General features: G+C 40.1%; 1 protein-coding gene across 14 annotated transcripts in view; it reads right to left on the reverse strand.

The window, feature by feature from the left end:
- PDE8B (phosphodiesterase 8B) overlaps positions 1–19,949 on the reverse strand; it is a 274,090-nt gene that overhangs the window by 112,973 nt on the left and 141,168 nt on the right. For 8 of the 14 annotated variants that reach the window (XR_008379514.1, XM_053588090.1, XM_053588051.1 and 5 more), the window contains one exon: positions 12,592–12,651. Coding sequence is in view for 13 of the 14 variants with exons in the window: in XM_053588101.1 (XP_053444076.1) it covers positions 12,592–12,651 (60 nt within the window). In the remaining variant the exon portion in view is untranslated. Of the gene's footprint in view, positions 1–12,591; positions 12,652–19,114; positions 19,131–19,949 lie in introns of those variants that run through there. The other 6 variants (XM_053588105.1, XM_053588060.1, XM_053588079.1 and 3 more) reach the window with 2 other exon arrangements.

The following is a 19,949-nucleotide window of genomic DNA, read 5'->3' on the forward strand; positions in this document are numbered from 1 at the left end:
GAAGCTGACCGCAGCGAGTTACTGAGTCACCACTCAGTCATTTCACTTAGTCTGTGAAGGTCAGCTCTCCACAAGCCCATGTGCCAGTTTATAAAATCCCTAATATGTAACGGTTCCAAGATAAAAAAAAAAAAAAGCACCCATAGCCATACAACATGGAGGAATAACAACATAGAAAAAAGGTTTTGAAGAAAGATGCTGCTTTGCTAGGAAAGAGCTTAGGCCATGGCTATAGGAATCCATTTCCAAGTGCAGTTGAAGGGAATGAGGACAAAACTCCACTAGCAGCAGCACGTCAGTCCCACACACTGGGCAAGTAAATGCACCCAGGCACTGATGAAGACAAACCAGGTGTCTTTCAGATAGCATCATGTTGATTTGAATCCTCTGCCTCACAGTATCTCCCCTACTTGTTATTTTCTGTCCAAGATTGAAAAATACGACTCTCACCATGAGTCACATCCCTCACCCAGGGGCGGCTCCCTACAGCACCGTGTGCCCTCCCATCCACTCCACTCCTACCGCCCCTGCCTGCTTTGTGTATAGAGCATGCAGAGCCCCCTCCTGACTGTCCTGGTGGGAGCAGATTTTCCCTGATGACCTCAGAAATGCCCCCTCAAAAGCAAACACATCCCTGAAGTATTCTTTTTAAAACATTTCCTCCCCAGTCCTAAGAGCTCTAGCTAATGTAGCAAATTAATATTTTTGACATTTCAGTCAAGTAACTAACAGAATAGATATTCTTCTCCAAGGGAAACAAAAACAAAAACAGGTATTCTTCCTTTCTTCCTTTGGGATGCCACATCCTTTTGCTCCTTTTCTCTCTTTTTCCCCCATCTTTCCTTCTCTTGCTCCTTGCTCTCTCTTCTCCCATCTCTTCCCCCCGACTCTCTTCCATTTCTCTAATATAAAATAAACTTATACTTTTCTATCTTACATTTGTTTTAAAAAGCACTAGGACATAGCTTGATTTTTCTGAGACAGCTGCAAAGCTAACAGTAGAAGTACTTGACTAGGTATCAGTGTCCCTAACATGTTAGAGTGATATAAATAGTAAAACCTACCTCCCAGACCTCTTTCTGTGCTCAGGGAGCACCATGCCCTCTCTCTATCCCCTGTAGCATTTAATACGGAGCCTTGAACATAGAGGGTATTCAGTAGATACTCATGTACCAATGAGCCAAACACTATGTTTGAATAAGACCAAACAGTAAAGCCACACTTGATCCTAAGTTAGGTTTATTATCTTTTTTAAAAGAGTCTCCCTCACACAAATTCAAGACCACTTGCATCTGCTGTCAAACTCACTGGGGAACACATTAGCATAACAATACAAGTCTTGCACTGGGTGGTGGGTTCACATATTCATTTTATTATGTTGCACAGGTTAGAAGCACAAGTAAAAAATATTTTGTATATTTTAATATACTAAATATAATAAATTCAAATGTGCAGACAACTGTCTTTCAGTCATAGGAGAGTGGGGCTGTCAAGGGATATTTAAATCCTGCAAAAATCTGTAGCATATCTGAAAGGATAGAAATACAGCATAACTTGAGGATTTGTTATTAAATTTGACTGCTGAGCATGTATATTAAAAATAATTTAAGGGTGGGAACATACCTCAATACAATAAAAGATATATGTGATAGACTGACAGCTAGTATCATATTGAATAGGGAAAAACCAAAGCCTTCCCGTCTAAGATCTAGAAGAAGACAAGGACGCCGACTTTCACCACTGTTATTCAACATAGTACTGGAAGTTCTAGGGAGAGCAATCAGACAAAAGAAAGAAAGAAGGAAGTCAAATTATCCTTATTTGTAGACAATATATTATATTCAGAGACACCTAAAGAACCCATTAAAAAACTATTAGAATTGGGTGGTGCCTGTGGCTCAGTGAGTAGGGCGCTGGCCCCATATGCCGCGGGTGGCGGATTCAAACCCAGCCCCGGCCAAACTGCAACAAAAAAATAGCCGGGTGCTATGGTGGGCACCTGTAGTCCCAGCTACTCAGGAGGCTGAGGCAAGAGAATCGCTCAAGCCCAGGAGCTGGAGGTTGCTGTGAGCTGTGTGAGGCCACAGCACTCTACCAAGGGCCATAAAGTGAGACTCTGTCTCAAAAAAAAAAAAAAAAAAAACTATTAGAATTGATAAACAGATTCAGTAAAGTTGCAAGATATAAATTTAATATACAAAAATCAGTAGCATTTCTATAACCCAACAGCAAATGATCTGAAGAAACCAAGAAAGTAATCCTATTTACAATAGCTACAAATAGAATACCTAGCAATAATAAACTTAACCAGAGAAGTTTAATAAAGCTCCCTACAGTGAAAATTATAAAACAATGATGAAATAAATTAAAGAAGACACATAAAAAAAGGAAAGATGTTTCATGCTCTTGGAAGAATCAATACTATTAAAACATCCTTACTATTCAAAGCAATCTACAAATTCAATGTAATCCCATTAAATAGCAATGACTTTTCACAGAAATAGAAAAAATGCTAAAATTGATATGAAACCACAAAAGACTCAGAATAGCCAAAACCGTCCTGAATAAAAAGAACAAAACTAGAGGAATCACATGACCTGACTTGAAATTATACTGTAGAGCTGTAGTAATTAAAACAGCATGTGACTAGCAGAAAAACAGATACACAGACCAAGGAACAGAATAAAAATCCATAAAGAAATCCACACATCTTTAGTGAACTTATTTTAGACAAAGGTTCCATGAATATATATTGGGGAAAAGACAAATTTTCAATAAATGATGCTAGGAAAATCGGATAGCCACACGCAGAAGAATGAAATTAGACCTTAATCTTTCACAACATACCAAAAAAAAAAAAAAAAAATCAAATCAAAATGGTTGAAAGACTTAAACTTAAGACTTGAAACTATGAAACTACAAAAAGAAAACATTGGGGAAACATTCCAGGACATTGGTCTGAGCAATGATTTATTGAGTAATATTCTAATAGCACAGGCAACCAGGGCAAAACTGGAAAAAATCATATCAAGCTAAAAATTTTCTGCACAGCAAATGAAACAACAACCCACAGATAGGAGCAAATATTTGCAAACTACCCATCTGACAAGGGATTAATAACTAGACTGTACAAGAAGCTCAAACAACTCAACAGAAAGATATCAAAGAATCTGATTTAAAAATGGGCAAAAGATCTGAATTTTTTTAAAATAAGACACAAAAAGTCAATATGTATACGAAGAAATGTTCAACATCACTAGTCATCAGAGAAATGCACATCAAAAATACAATGAGATATCATCAGTTAAAATGGTTTGTATCAAAAAGGCAGGCAATAATAAATGCTGGCAAGGATGTGGAGGAAGGGAAATCCTTGTACGCTATTGGTGACCATGTACATTAGTGCAACCATTACCAAGAACAGTATGGATTTCCTCATTAAACTGCAAATAGAACTATCACATGACCCAGCAATCCCATTACTAGGTATACATCCAAGAGAAAGGAAATCAATACATCCAAAAGATATTTGCACTCCCATGTTTATTGTAGCACTATTCACTTTATCTAAAATTTAGACTCAACCTAAGTGTCCACCAACATTTGAATGAATAAAAGAAATTTTGGTAATACACAATGGAATATTATTTAACCGCAAAAATAATGAAATCCTGTCATTTGCAATAACATGGATGGAACGGGAAAACACTATGTTAAGTAAATAAGCCAAGCACAGAAAGACAAACCTCACATGTTTTCACTCATATGTAGGAACTAAACATTAAAACCACCGATCTCATGGAAACAGAGTAGAATGATGGGGACCAGAGGCTAGAAAAGGTAGCACAGAAGGGGGGACAAATTGGGGATGGTTCATGGGTGCAAAAAAACATAGCTAGATAGAACAAAAAACATGTGATAGCACAACAAAATGACTATTGTCAATAAGAAGTTATAATATACTTCAAAATAAAAGAGTAGGACTCAAATCTTCCTAATACAAAGAAATGATAAATGCATATGCAATAACAGAACTCTAATTACCCTAATATGATTAATACACATGGTATGCCTGTATCAAAATATCACATGTACCTTATGAATATATACAATCTTATGTACCCAAAATAATTACAAATGATTAAAATGAAAAATTAAAAAAATAATAAAAATTTTAAGGTAACCACCAAAAGAACAGAACTATATCTATAGTTCCCAAAACATCATAGAAAATAAAACATAATTTCAAAAACTTTGCCAACTTGATAATAAGCAGAAATAAGAAACTAGTAAGAAAAGGGGTAATAAATATAAAAATACAAAATAAAATCAACTATATTAGTAATTAGACTGAATGTAATCAAGTTAAACTCAAACTATTCAAAGATAGAAGTTATAGAAATAGACTTCAGAAATGTAAAACTATGTGTTGCTTAAAAGAAGCATATTTAAAATAAAGTATCTACAATCTTTTGTTTCTGGGAAAAAATCTGCTATAAAAACGTTAACCAAAGAAAGCTGGCCTGGCAATATTATCAATAGATAAACAGAATGTAAGTCAAAAGGTTAAAGAGACACTTACATAACAAAAAATGGAACAGTCACCAAAAATATACAGCAATCAAGAGCCAGGATACACCTAACAACACAGACTCAAAATATCAGCAAATATTAACAGATATTGATGATTTGATAAATCCACTGTAATTAAAAACTGATAGAACACAGTCACAAAATTAGTAGAGATTGTTTGAATAGCATAGTTCATAAAGTTGAACTAACTCATGTATAGAGAACCCTCTACCCAATAAGTAGAGAATAAATCTTTTTGAGCATACCTTTTGTGGAATACCGATTTAAAGACTGACTATACACTTGGCCACAAAACAAACTGCAACAGATATCAAAGAATCAGTAACAAAAGCATCAAAACAAGTCAATGGGGGATAACAATCTTTTTAACAAATGGAGCTAGAAACAGTCCATCACTATGGGGGTGTAGAGGTTAATAAGCCTTAACACCTGTGTCACACCACACACAAAAACTGCCTTGAGATCTAAAATTATAAGTTAAAACAATAAAGTTTCTGGAAGAAAACACAGGAAATTATCTTCTTGATAACTCATGATAATTGATAATAATACCCAGGAGTAGGTAAAGATTTTTAGAACACAAAAAGCAATAACCATGAAAGGAAAAAAATAGACTTCATCAAAATGAAAAATTTTTGCTCATCAAAAGCCAGTTACAGAAATGAGTAAAAGAGCCACAGATTAGGAGAAAATGTTCTCAAATACGACAAAGGACTTGTAACAAGAATATATACAGGTGGCGCCTGTGGCTCAGAGAGTAGGGTGCCGGCCCCATATGCCGAGGGTGGCGGGTTCAAACCCAGCCCTGGCCAAACTGCAACAGAAAAATAGCCGGGTGTTGTGGCATGTGCCTGTAGTCCCAGCTGCTTGGGAGGCTGAGGCAAGAGAATTGTGTAAGCCCAAGAGTTAGAGGTTGCTGTGAGCTGTGTGATGCCACGGCACTCTACCCGAGGGTGGTACAGTGAGACTCTTGTCTCTACAAAAAAAAAAAAAAAAAAAAATATATATATATATATACAGAACTCTTACAACTTAAAAATTCTTTTAAATTAACCCAACTAAAAAATAAAAAGGAGACTTGACCAAACGCTTCACAAAAGGAAAATAGAATAACCAGTAAGTAAATAAAAAAGTGCTCATTATTCATGAAAAAATGCAAATTTAAATCACAATAAGATAGTATTACTCAGCCGCTAAAATAGCTAAAATTTAAAAAAATTGATGGGCAGGAGCAGGGGTAGAGACAAGATGGCTGACTGAAACGAGCTTTCCACAGAGGCTCCCATCCACAAAGAGAGTTAAAGGACAGAAATTTAGCAAGTAACCTGGTGGATTAGAGCTGCACCAAGAGAGAAGATTGAAGAATGCACATCAACCCCACTGAGGTGAGCTGCGACCCCTAGGATATAAACAAAAGGTACAAAATCCATCACCAAGCGGACGGGAGTCCCCTCCCCCACGAGAATGGCTCGGAATGCCCCACAAACAAACAAGCAGAGTTCAAAGGTCCTCCCAATACACTCCATGTGAGAGACCCTTTAAAAACTGGACCTACTTCCCCTACTAGGGTGCCACAGCATTCTCCCGCCAGGCATAAAACTGTATAAAACTGTATATATTCCCTACCTGCAATTCTGAGTTCCCAGCATTCCCCTCCACTCTCACTCTGAGGTCTGGAGGCCTGTCCCCCAAGAGTACAGATTCTTGGGTGATTTCTCGAGAGGTGTGCACAGGGCCTAGACTGCACCTAGTCAGTGCTGATTCTGCGGCATAGGAGTGAGGAGAGGACAGTCGGCTAACAGGGAACCACACCGGAGTGGCGGTGTCCCGAGGCACAGAGCAACAGCCGTCTTTTGGCAACAATAGGGCTCACTCCCAGATATTCCGAAGCCACACCCCCTGTCTCCCTGGGCAACCAGAGGAGGCCAGGCATCTTCTCAGGTGTCAACCACCACGGAACAGATCAGGGACGGAAACGCAGGCCCCACGAGTAAAGGGTTTGCCTGAGGCAGTACCGGCATGGGTGGAACGCGGGGACTAGCAAACGTGATTTCCTCCTGGTCCATAATACTCGGAGATTTCAACACTCCTTTGGCAGTGTTGGATACATCCTCCAATAAGAAGCTGAGCAAAGAAATTTTAGATTTAAACCTAACCATTCAACATTTGGATTTAACAGACATCTACAGAACATTTCACCCCAACAAAACTGAATACACATACTTCTCATCAGTCCACAGAACATACTCCAAAATCAAACACATCTTAGGTCCCAAGTCTAACCTCAGTAAATTTAAAGGAATAGAAATTATTATTCCTTGCATCTTCTCGGACCACCATGGAATAAAAGTTGAACTCAGTAACAACAGGAATCTGTATACTCATACAAAAACATGGAAGCTAAATAACTTTGTGCTGAATGATAGCTGGGTCAGAGATGAGATTAAAAAGGAAATTGCCAAATTTTAGGAACAAAATGACAACGAAGACACGAATTATCACAACCTCTGGGATACTGCAAAGGCAGTCCTAAGAGGGAAATTTATAGCACTGCAAGCCTCCCTCAAGAGAACGGAAAAAGAGGAAGTTAACAACTTACTGGGACATCTCAAGCAACTGGAAAAAGAAGAACATTTCAACCTCAAACCCAGTAGAAGAAAAGAAATAACCAAAATTAGAGCAGAATGAAATGAAATTGAAAACAAAAGAATTATACAATAGATCAGTAAATCAAAAAGTTGGGTTTTTGAAAAGGTCAATAAAATAGATAAACCTTTGGCTAACCTAACCAGGAAAAAAAGAGTAAAATCTCTAATCTCAATCAATCAGAAACAACAAAGACGAAATAACAACAGACTCCTCAGAAATTAAAAAAATCCTTAATGAATATTACAAGAAACTTTATTCTCAGAAATACGAAAATCTGAAGGAAATTGACCAATACTTGGAAGCACGTCACCTTCCAAGACTTAGCCAGAATCAAGTGGAAATGTTCAACAGGGCAATATCAAGTTCTGAAATAGCATCAACCATACAAAATCTCCCTAAAAAGAAAAGCCCGGGACCAGATGGCTTCAGGTCAGAATTCTACCAAATCTTTAAAGAAGAACTAGTACCTATATTACTAAACCTCTTCTAAAATATAGAAAAAGAAGGAATATTACCCAACACATTCTACGAAGCAAACATCACCTTGATCCCCAAACCAGGAAAAGACCAAACAAGAAAAGAAAATTATAGACCAATATCACTAATGCATAATATAGATGCAAAAATATTCAACAAGATCCTAACAAACAGAATCCAGCAACGCATCAAAGAAATTATACATCATGACCAAGTCGGTTTTATTCCAGGGTCTCAAGGCTGGTTTAATATACGTAAATCTATAAGTATAATTCAGCACATAAACAAATTAAAACACAAAGACCATATGATTCTCTCAATTGATGCAGAAAAAGCTTTTGATAATATCCAGCATCCCTTCATGATCGGAACACTTAAGAAAATTGGTATTGAAGGGACATTTCTTAAACTGATAGAGGCCATCTACAGCAAACGTACAGCCAATATCATATTGAATAGAGTTAAATTGAAATCATTTCCATTCAGATCAGGAACCAGACAAGGCTGCCCATAGTCTCCACTGCTCTTTAACATTGTAATGGAAGTTTTAGTCATCCCAATTAGGGAAGAAAAGGCTATCAAGGGTATCCACATAGGGTCAGAAGCGATCAAACTTTCACTCTTTGCAGATGATATGATTGTGTATCTGGAAAACACCAGGGATTCTACTACAAAACTCTTAGAGGTGATCAAGGAATTCAGCAGTGTCTCAGGTTACAAAATTGACATTCATAAATCAGTAGCCTTTTATATATACTGACAATAGTCAAGCTGAAAAAACAGTTAAGAACTCTATTCCATCCACAGTAGTGGCAAAGAAGATGAAATATTTGGGAGTTTATCTAACAAAGGACGTGAAAGATCTCTATAAAGAGAATTATGAAACTCTAAGAAAAGAAATAGCTGAAAATGTTAACAAATGGAAGAACATACCATGCTCATGGCTGGGAAGAATCAACATTGTTAAAATGTCCATACTACCCGGGGCAGCGCCTGTGGCTCAGTGAGTAGGGCGCCAGCCCCATATGCAGAGGGTGGCGGGTTCAAATCCAGCCCTGGCCAAACTGCAACAATAAAATAGCCAGGTGTTGTGGCAGGCGCCTGTAGTCCCAGCTGCTTGGGAGGCTGAGGCAAGAGAATCACATAAGCCCAAGAGTTAGAGGTTGCTGTGAGCCGTGTGACGCCACGGCACTCTACTGAGGGTGGTACAGTGAGACTCTGTCTCTAAAAAAAAAAGAAAAAAAAAAGAGAGAGAGAGAGAAAATATATATATAAAAAAAAAGTCCATACTACCCAAAGCAATATACAATTTTAATGCAATCCCTATTAAAGCTCTACTGTCATACTTCAATGATCTTGAAAAAATAATATTTCATTTTATACGAAATCAGAAAAAAACCTCGAATAGCCAAGGCATTACTCAGAAATAAAAACAAAGCAGGAGGAATCATGCTACCAGACCTCAGACTATACTATAAATCGATAGTGATCAAAACAGCATGGTACTGGCACAAAAACAGAGAAGTAGATGTCTGGAACAGAACAGAGAACCAAGAGATGAATCCAGCTACTTACCATTATTTGATCTTTGACAAGCCAATTAAGAACATTCAGTGGGGAAAAGATTCCCTATTTAACAAATGGTGCTGGGTGAACTGGCTGGCAACCTGTAGAAGACTGAAACTGGACCCACACCTTTCACCATTAACTAAGATAGACTCTCACTGGATCAAAGATTTAAACTTAAGACATGAAACTATAAAATACTAGAAGAGAGTGCAGGGAAAATCCTTAAAGGAATTGGTCTGGGTGAGTACTTTATAAGGAGGACCCCCAGGGCAATTGAAGCAGCTTCAAAAATACACTACTGGGACCTGATCAAACTAAAAAGCTTCTGCACAGCCAAGAACACAGTAAGTAAAGCAAGCAAACAGCCCTCACAATGGGAGAAGATATTCGCAGGTTGTCTCCAACAAAGGAATCCACAGAGAACTCAAATGTATAAGCAAGAAAAGAACAAGTGATCCCATCGCAGGCTGGGCAAGGGACTTGAAGAGAAACTTCTCTGAAGAAGACAGGTGCACGGCCTACAGACACATGAAAAAATGCTCATGAGGACTGCTTGGGTTCCAGAGTTTGAGGTTGCTGTGAGCTATTATAGCACCCAGGGCAACAAAAAGAGACTCTGTCTAAAAAAAAAAAAAAAAAAAGAAAAAAAGAAAGGAAAAAAAAAGAACTCTCTAAAAAGTCTAAAAAGTTTAAGAAGAAAACAAAAAACATCATTGTTCTGGAGGTTCTAGTCAGGGCAACTATGAAAAAAGGGCATTACAGATTGAAAAGGAAAAAATAATGACGTGATGTCATACATAGAAAATCTTAAGGAATCCACAAAAAAAACTAAAAAATGAATCCAGAAAGGGTACGAGATATAAGATCCTGTAAAATAGAAACACATTTCACATTCATGGATTGTTAAGATAATATTCCTGAAATTGATCTGTAGTGTCACTGCAATCCCTAACAAAATCCTAGCTGCCCCTCTATCCAGAAATTGACATACAAAGATGAAAGGAACCCAGATAGGCAGAACAATTTCAAAAATAAGAATAAAGTTGGGGGGACTCACATTTAACAATTTCAAAACTTACTATAAATCTACAGGAATCAAGACAATGTCATACTGGCAAAAGGACTGACATACCAATCAGTGGAACAGAACTAAGAATTGAGATCAACCCTCAGATTTATGGTTAATTGTTTAACTCTACTTTCCTCATAATCTTGGCATCTTTGTCAAAAGTCCAATGTTGCTGGTACAACCAGATAGTCACATGCAAAACAATGACACTGGACCCCTAGAGCTAAATATAAAGCCTAAAACTAAAAAACTCTAAGAAAACAAAGAAGTAAATCCTCATAACCTTAGATTAGGCAATGAATTCTCAGAGATGACATCAAGTGATGCTGAATGAAGGACAAATGTCAGAATGATGCCCACAGCATGACACCTTTCAAAGACAGCTTAAAACCATTCAAAACAGGAGTAAATCTTATGAACAAACATATACATACGAAGAGTATACAAATCTGCATCATGGTGGTAACTTTCGGAGAGAAAAGGAAACGGAAGCTAAAGGGCTTAAACAGTGCCTGCAATGTTTTGTTTCTGGAAGAAACCCTCTGGAACAAATAGGGCATATGGTCAACATTTGATAGAAAAGGCTGAGCACACACGTACCTCTATGAATATGTGAAATATTTTACAATTTGACAAATCACACTTTTAAAAGAACGAGGCATCCTCATCATAAGCACTGACTGCCAGGACAGCGCAGGGCAAATCTGAAGGTAAATGAAATTAGTCTAAAATTACACTGACCCCAAGAAGTATTCTGAAAATTGCTTTGGGAATAAGTCCCTGATACCAACCCCTTTATTTGTTGCTTCCTTTATTCAAAATTGGAGTACAAAATACAAACTCTCAGAACGATTACTGGAATTTTCCACTTGTTTATATTCTATACAAATAGTTGTGGCTTATGTTTAGTTTTCTCTCTCTCTGCTCCTAAATTTGTTTTCATCAAATTTTCCCAAGCCAACTGTCTTCCTTTTGTTTTTTTCCTTTGCCTAGATTTGCTTTTCCTTTCCAAACAACTGTAAAACATTCTTTTCTTTTTCCATTTGCTCGTAAATCAAATAGTACATTTCCTTGGTTGGTTTTTCACTTTCTGTATCTTTTCTGTATCTTCACTTGTCCTATGTACAGGACAAGCTTCCAGCTGCTAACAAGCTACAGTTTCTACAGGGAAGAATTTCACTTACTCTGGCCTAACAGGTAGATGAGGATTTTTTAATTATTTAAAAGTGTACAAATTCCCTTATCGCACTTGGTTCTCCAAGGGGGTTATAGAAAGCTGGAAGGGCTTTGAGGAGGTCACAGTTGCTGTCGTTGTTGGGAGGTGGTCAATCCCAGCACCCAGTGGGCTGCTTGGCTCAAGCCACACAGAATACCCAGAATACGAAAGGGGAGGCTTTTGTTTATATCAACTCTTCCCAAGCAACGACGACAATGACCATTTATTGAGCGTGTTCCACTACGGGGCAGTGTTCTAGGCACTTGATGCTATTTTATTTCATTCCCTATGAAAGAGGCATTCTCATCTCCACTTTGCAGACAGGACATTGGGTCAAAAAAATAAAGCTGTATACAAGGAAGCTATGCACGGATGCCAGTATCTAGCTCACAACTCCAAAGCAATTTTGGAACTCTTTCTGGAATGGCCAGAGTTGTTATTACAAGGTCTGAAAATTAAGTTTGCGAACTCATCCTAGAAAAAGTGCTATGTACTCATTGCTGAACATCACTGCAGTCACCTTGGAAGTACTTCCCTTGGCCTTCTGGTGACCATAGTGACCTTCAGCATGAGGTATGTAGCACTTTTTCTAGGATGAGTTCCCGAATTTGATCATTGGACGGAATACAAAATCACACAGCTGATTAAAGGCAGAGGCAAGATTCACACTCAGCTGTGACTCGCGGCAAAGCCCAGCCCTTCAGCACCACACTGCTGCTTCCATTTCTGGCTGTAGCAGGATGGGGAACAGACTAGGGTTTTGGTAGAAGAGTTGTTTTTTTCTCACAATCCAGCTTACAATCTACCCCCATTATATTTATTCAAGATAGAACAATGTTTAAGTCTTCAAGAAAGCAAATTTTAGTCCTCAAGTATGACATTAATAAAAACAGGCAGTTTCTCGACACATGACAAAATATGCGTCTATTTATGTGTATATGTGTGTGCAGGTAGGCCGAGGACAGCCACCTGCTGCATGCTCTGAACACGATTCTCCTACAGAGTAAAGGCTGCGTACCTGAATAGGGTCCTGCGTCAGTCTCATGGGCCCAATGCGAACCTCTGCCGAAGACACCTGCTAAATAAAGGACAGCACGTGAGAAGTGTCACGTCTTAAACTACATAGACTGATAAACCCCTGCTTACACAACATACTATGTTTTGCCGCTTTGCAGACTCTGAATGAAAGGATCCATCTTTTCTGCCTGGAGACAGGTTACACAGCATCCTGTACAGTACAGCCTGTTTTTAGACAACGTATCTTTTTATATGTATTGTAAATGTCTACAAGGATATATCCCCACATGCTAAGTGGTCAGACTTTCAGGTTATCTTTCCTTTAGGTGCCTAGATTTTTATAATAAGTATGTACTGCTTTACGGTAGGAAACAATTCAATTCAATAATTATTTACTGAGCACCTACTGATAGAGGATTCCCTCCCATTCAAGGCTGGACAGGGGACCCCAGTTTTCCTAGCTTTGGGCAAGTTCATGAAGGGAACACCCCGACCTTTTGCCCTGAGCTGGAGGGACTGCATTCATTCTTTTGTCAATAACACTCATTAACCATGAAAACATGTTTCTATCTGCCAAGTCCTGGCCAAGTGTAATTCTCAAGACCTAATACCCCTAGAGCAGCAGTTCTCAACCTGTGACCTCCTTTTAACAATGAAAATACATTGCAACATTAGGAAGGGTGAGAACCATTGCTCTAGATAAAAGAACTCACATAGATACTCCCGGGTTAGTTTTTAGTTCTTTCCCCCTTCCAGCTCTGGTGCTTTTTACTACTTCGTATTCCTTTATAACTTATAATAAAAACCTATCTTACCACTAATCTATGGTCTGTGGGTTTATTCTTCAAATCCCTGAGATCAAGGACCTACTGAAGAACGAAATTTTGGTATCTCATTTGGGGGCTCGTGTGCGGGATTGAAGATCTGTGGTGAGCAATGGGACCACTTCCCTCTATCCTGCTTTTCTCTATACTTATAATAATGGAGACTAATAATTTTGATGCACGTGGGCCGGTAAATGTGCATAGTGTGGCTGCTGACCTCCAGGTCACAGGTGAGAGGCTATTGGGGAATGAACTTTCTAATTCTCCTTGGCTCCAGAAAGGAGTCGAAGGGAATGTTAGAAGGCTTTTGAAACTATTCTATATTTACTTCTTTTCTCTGATTGAGAGCCGAGCAAAGAGGTAGTACCCAGAGGCCCTGGGGTCCCCAGCAATGGTTCTGACCCCAGGACATAGTAGGGGCTTTGGAAAAACATGCTCTCCCAGCTCTTACTATCTTCTCTTCTCTTCCATGGTCCCAAACTTTTCCTATTTATCTTTATAGACCTCTGCTGCTTCTCTCTCCTTATAATTTACATGCTTTGTTTGAATGTTGGTAAAGAATTGCTTTATATACTAGTTAAGTTTGTACGGGCTCATTCTGGTATTTTTCAGATGTTGTAAGTGTGCTTTGGATGTTGTAGGTGTGTTATAAGGTCGTTTTTTACTACCTTTCATGGCAAAATTAAATTCAATTGGCATTTTCATGTGTCTATAAAAAAAGGATAAAGCATGTTAACTACAAGTTAGCTCCAACCAAAGGGCAAAAGGACTCCCCTACACGGCTTCTCTTGGCAACTTATAAAGGGAAGCCCAGGGCAACTCCCCAAGGCAAAAATTTTCCTAAACCCTCAGCTATAGTTCAGTCTCTTAAAAATTAAGAAAGGCAATGAAAATAACCCTGGATATTTGATTTCTTCTGGTTTATTGGTATAAATGGGAAAGTTTAAAATACTTCCAGGTTTCTTTAAGACTTCAGCTAATTGTAACTAATTGTAATGCAAAAATTTTAGACTCTCTCTCAACCCCGAGTTTAATTGTGGTTACCTTGCTAACGTTTGGGAGAAGAAAGGAGTGTGGAAAGCGCAGCATTTAAAACCTACTCATGATAAAAAGCCTATTTTCCTTTGTTACTGGGAATTTAGAAGAAGCTTGCAGAAATAATGAAAATGTGCAAACACTGCAGGGCCGTTTTCTCCAGGACGGGGCTCATCCCCACTTTAATTAATACTCTGGGGCAGGCGCAGAAAGGGACAGAGCTGGCATCAGGTGGGACCCGGCTCCCTGATACCTGATTTCTCGGGCTGTGCTGCTGTCAAGTAATAAGCACAGGAGAACCAGCAGGTACTAAGCGCTACACTGGTAAGAGTGGCTAATTCCAGGCAAGCACAGGGGCTAAGGAGGCCACTCTCCTCAGGAATTCTTCCCCAAGCATTGGAAGGACGCTTCCTTTTGTTTGGCTAGTAGGCCTTTTTGGGTTGGATAGAGGATGCTTTGACAACCCAGAAATATGGGGTGGGATTGATTAAGATGCTGGGCATTTGTTCTTTCCCACTGATGGGTAATGTTCTCTAAGAGAACACCCAGGTAACGTTCTCTTGCCAAGAGAACTGTCATCAGATGGGACCAGGCTCCTGGATACCTAATATTTCGGCCTGAGCTGCTGGAACACTCCACTGGGCTATGGTTGGGACATGTTTGATTCCCAGATGCTGAAAAAGAATGTATGGTTTTCTTCTCCACCCAGGCCTGCCCTCAGTATCAATTCTCCACTGCTGAACAAGGGCCCCCAGAGGGTACTCTAAATTACGATACCATTTTTCATTTAGATATTTTTGGTAAACAAGAAGGAAAGTGGTCTGAAGTGCCATGTGTGCAAGCTTTTTTTTCCCTCAGGGACAACCACCAACTGGGTAAGACCTGTCAGGTAGATTTAGCTCTCCTGGCTGTAGTGACTTCCCCAGATGGTCAGGGATTCCCGAGAGAGACACTGTCACTACCTAGTTCAAACCCACCATCTACTTCTCCCACACCTTCCCCAGGTGTTCAGAAAACCCCAGGAGGGAAGCTGTCCCAAAAGTTTTTTCTGGTCCTACTGGGACCCCCAGAAGGCAACCATATCCTGCTTTGTGTCCCTTGATTGAGACTGCGGGTGGTGAAAGGGGAAGTGCTTGAGTATATACTCCATTTTCTCTGGCAGATTTAAAGCAAATTAAGGTTGATTTGGGAAAATTGGCTGATGACTGCAATAAGTACACAGATGTTCTCCAGGGGTTAGGACACAGCTCTACCTGTCTGGTAGAGATGTAATGATACTACTAGATCAAACTTTAACTTTTAATGAGAAAGTCTCAGATGAAGCTAGAAAGTGGGGTGATTTGTGGTTTATGTCCAATACTGACGGCAGTATGTCTCCCGAGGAAAGGGACAGATACCCCACGGGAAGACAGGCAGTTCCCTTTGAGGATCCCGAATGGGACCCTGAGAAACAAGGTGACTGGTGGTGTAAACATTTTCTAACATGCACCTTGGAAGATTTACATCGATCCAAGAAAAAGCCTATGAATTATTCTAAGTTGTCTGCTATTAACCAGGAGCAAAATGAGAGTCCCTCAGCTTTCTTGAGCAGCTTTAGGAGGCGATGAGAAAGCACACTCAGTGGACACCCGACTCTTTAGAGTGCTAAATTATTTTAAAAGATAAATTTATCACTCAGGTGGCCCCAGACATTCAAAGAAAACTCCAGAAATTGGCTCTAGGCCCAGATCATAACTTGGAGAATCTTAAAATGGCCACCATGGTTATTTTATAATCGAGATCAGGAGGAAAAGAAGGAAAAAGAGAGAAGTGATAAAAAAAAAAAAAATGACAGCTCTAATAATGGCACTCCAACAAACAGGCACCATTCAGGGGCAGAGGGAAGTCAGAGGAGCTAAGAAGAAGGGCTTCCAATGTGGTCAGACTGGCCACTTCAGGAAAGACTGCTTCTGGCAGGATCACCTGTCAGGCAAGCCACTGGGCCCCGTGCAAGGGTGATCACCGGAAGGTACTGGGAATTTAGTACCCAGCGAAGTCCTCCTGAGACCGTGATCCCATTAGCGCCCAAACTGGAGTGAGGGTGCCTGGGGCAGATTCTCATGGCTCCAACTTATGTCATCAACCCTCAGGAGCCCCGGGTTTGCCTCATAGTGGAGGGCCAGGAGACAGAATTTCTTCTGGACACTGGAGCAACCTTTTCTATATTCTTCTCTAACCCTGGTCTTTTATACCCCAAATCTGTAACTATACAGGGGATGTCTGGAAATCTGGTTACCAAATTTTTCTCTCAGCCTTTAAGTGGCAATTGAGGTGACTGACTATTCTCTCACGCCTTCCTAATCATGCCTGAAAGTCCTGCTCCCCCTTTAGGAAGGGACATACTAACTAAAGCGGGAACAACCATTTATATGAATATGGGACTGGAACCTATACTATGCCTTCCCTTATTAGAGACAGAAATTAACTCAGAAGTGTGGGCTACGAGGGACAGGTGGGAAGAGCAAACTATGCTCAACCAGTCCAAATTAAGTAAAAAACCCCACCATTTATCCCAATCAAAAGCAATATCCTCTAAAAACAGACACTAAGATGGGACTAATACCCATAATACAGAATCTAAAACAAAAATTATTAATACCATGCAATAGCTGATGTAACACTCCTATTCTAGTAGTGCTAAAGCCAAATGGAACTTGAAGACTAGTCCAAGACCTCTGCATTATAAATGAAGCAGTCATTCCTCTCCATCCTGTAGTTCCAAATCCATATATGTTATTATCTCAAATCCCTGAAACGGCTGCCTGTTTCACAGTCCTAGACTTAAAAGATGTCTTCTTTTGCATTCCTCTTCATGAAAACTCCCAATACCTTTTTGCTTTTGAAGACCCCTCTGATTCTAACACCCAGCTCACATGGACTGTGTTACCCCAGGGATTTAGGGACAGCCCTCACTTGTTTAGACAAGCCTTAGCCAAAGACTTGAGTCATTTTTCATATCCTGCATCAACTCTTATTATTCAGTATGCGGATGACATTCTTTTGGAAGCGCCAGATGCAGAGGAATGCCACAAAGCTACCCACTCTCTATTAAACTTTCTAGCTGATTGTGGGTACAAAGTTTCCAAGGCGAAAGCCCAATTATGTGTATCTGAAGTTCACTATTTGGGTCTCCAGCTTTCACAGAGAAAGAGAGCCTTGGGCAAAGAAAGAATAAGGCCAATATTCGTTTACCCTAAACCTCAAACTCTCAAAACAACTTCAAGGCTTCTTAGGAATTACACAGACTCTGGATTCCTGGATATAGTAAAATGGCTAAAACCAGTCTATTCTTTAATTAAAAATGTTCAAAAAAGGAGTGCCTAATCACTCTGGAATGAGAATCAAAAAACATAACAAGAACTTGTGACTCTTCCCTCTAATTCACCTTCCCTAACCCCAACTTGGGAAGGTCCCTTTTCTGTTATGTCTTCTTCTACAGTTGTTAAAGTTATGGGAATAGATTCCTGGATACATCATTCACGAGTAAAATCATGGAACCCACCACCTTCTACAGAAGCAGACCAGGAAGACAATCAAGTATAGTGCACCTACACTCATGAGCCTATTAGTATTTAGAAGACAGCAAGAAAAGTGTTAATACAGTTTTCTCTCAAAATCAAACTTTATTAACCCCCTCCTATCACTGTTCTAACCTTGCCTTTTGACGTACTAATCAAATTTATGTCTTTCAGAGATATCATCGAACTCAAACAGTGAAAAGGGTTCCAGCCCAGACCTGACTCTATCGCAGGCCCCTGGATCACCGTTCATCTGAAGAGACCCTAACTGTCCCCTTCTATTGATACAGGGTTCCCTCATTCCAGCCTGAACAAGGGATGCCAGTTTTCTGGGCCTGGGCAATTTCATGAAGAGAATACACTAACATTTTACTCCAAACTAGAAGAATCAACCCAGACTTTCATTTACTATGAACACTGGATCAATCTCCTCTGAGAAGCCTCTAACTGTGCCTCCATATCACCTCCATATCATCTATAGCAAGAAGCAGTTTGAAGAGGTCAGTGCCCCTTTTCCCTAACAGCAGTTAGAGCTTCTATTCAGAGACGGAGGATTGATAGAGGATTTCCCCATCCCCCCACTCCCCCCAATTCAAGGCTGGACAGGGCACCCCGGTTTTCCTAGGCTTGGGCAAGTTCATGGAGGAAACACCCTGACCTTTTGCCCTGAGCTGGAGGGACTGCATTCATTCTTTTGTCAATAACACTTATTAATGATGAAAATGTGTTTCCATTTGCCAAGTCCTGGCCACGTGTAATTCTCAAGACCTAATAAAGAGCCCACATAGAGACTTGCAGGTTAGTATTTAGTTCTTTCCCCCTTCCAGCTCTGGTGCTTTTTACTACTTCTGTATTCCTTTCTAACTTCTAATAAAAATCCTATCTTACCACTGATCTGTGGTCCGGAGGTTCATTCCTGGAATCCCCGAGACCAAGGACCTACTGAAGAGAGAAATTCCAGTGTCGCTACCACATGTATGTGCCGAGCACCAGTTATTATTTCTCTCAAATACGGAAGTGTGTCCACCGCATAAGAGTTGTTCTACTATTTGGCTCTTACTTTTCTTACTTCATATTTTAGTATGAGGAACAAACTGCTCACTCTTACCCATGTTGCCATGAATAAATTATTGATCTCAGTTACATTTCCTCTGATCAGCTGAGCATCACCATACCGTGGCCACAAGAGGCCGAGCTCTGTCCCACACTCCGCCTTCCCCGGTGAGCCCAGGGCCGGCAGCGGGAGGGAGGCAAGCACAGAGCACATATTTGTCTTTATGTCTAATGACTTTTCTCTAGACTAATTTGGCTGAAGGTCTTGGCCTCACCTCATGGACCCAATTTTGCTTTTCTCTAAGAGGCTCCAGTCATTTTTGCCACCACCTGGCAGCTTGTCCTGTCCGCTGCACTGCTCTGGCCCTTGTCATTCTGAAGGAGCACCACCAGAGGTGCTGTATCAGTTCAGAAACAAGAAATAAGAAAAGCAGAACTTCCCTTAAATTATACTTTAAAAGACAAAAAATATCCCTTTCTCCTTTCCTCCTTTTCTTCCGATTTCCCCATGCTTAACCCCTGGCCCCTGTGCTATGAATCTTCTCTAAAACACCAACATTCTTTGGCTCTCTAGGGCTGATTCTCCCACCCTACCCGGACGTCACTGTGGAAAGATGTGATGCTGGGTGCTTTGGCCTCTCACCAAATCAGCCAGCAGAAAACTCAAAGAGCCCTCTAATGACGGCTCATCCGAGGCTCCTGGCCGCCAGCTGTGGGCTTTCAGAAGGGCAGCGGTGGCATCCCCAACAGTAGGTCTGCCCAGCAGGCCTAGCATGATGAAAACTAACGTGGGCCTTGAGTTCCTGTGACAAGTTCCTTAAGTGTTTCACTGCTGTGTCAGGAAGAAGTGACAGGCTCGAGAGGGGCATGTCCCTCTCTCAGGCTTTTTC

Source organism: Nycticebus coucang, chromosome 1, assembly GCF_027406575.1.
Source record: "Nycticebus coucang isolate mNycCou1 chromosome 1, mNycCou1.pri, whole genome shotgun sequence".
In the NCBI taxonomy this organism is placed as follows: Eukaryota; Metazoa; Chordata; class Mammalia; order Primates; family Lorisidae; genus Nycticebus; species Nycticebus coucang.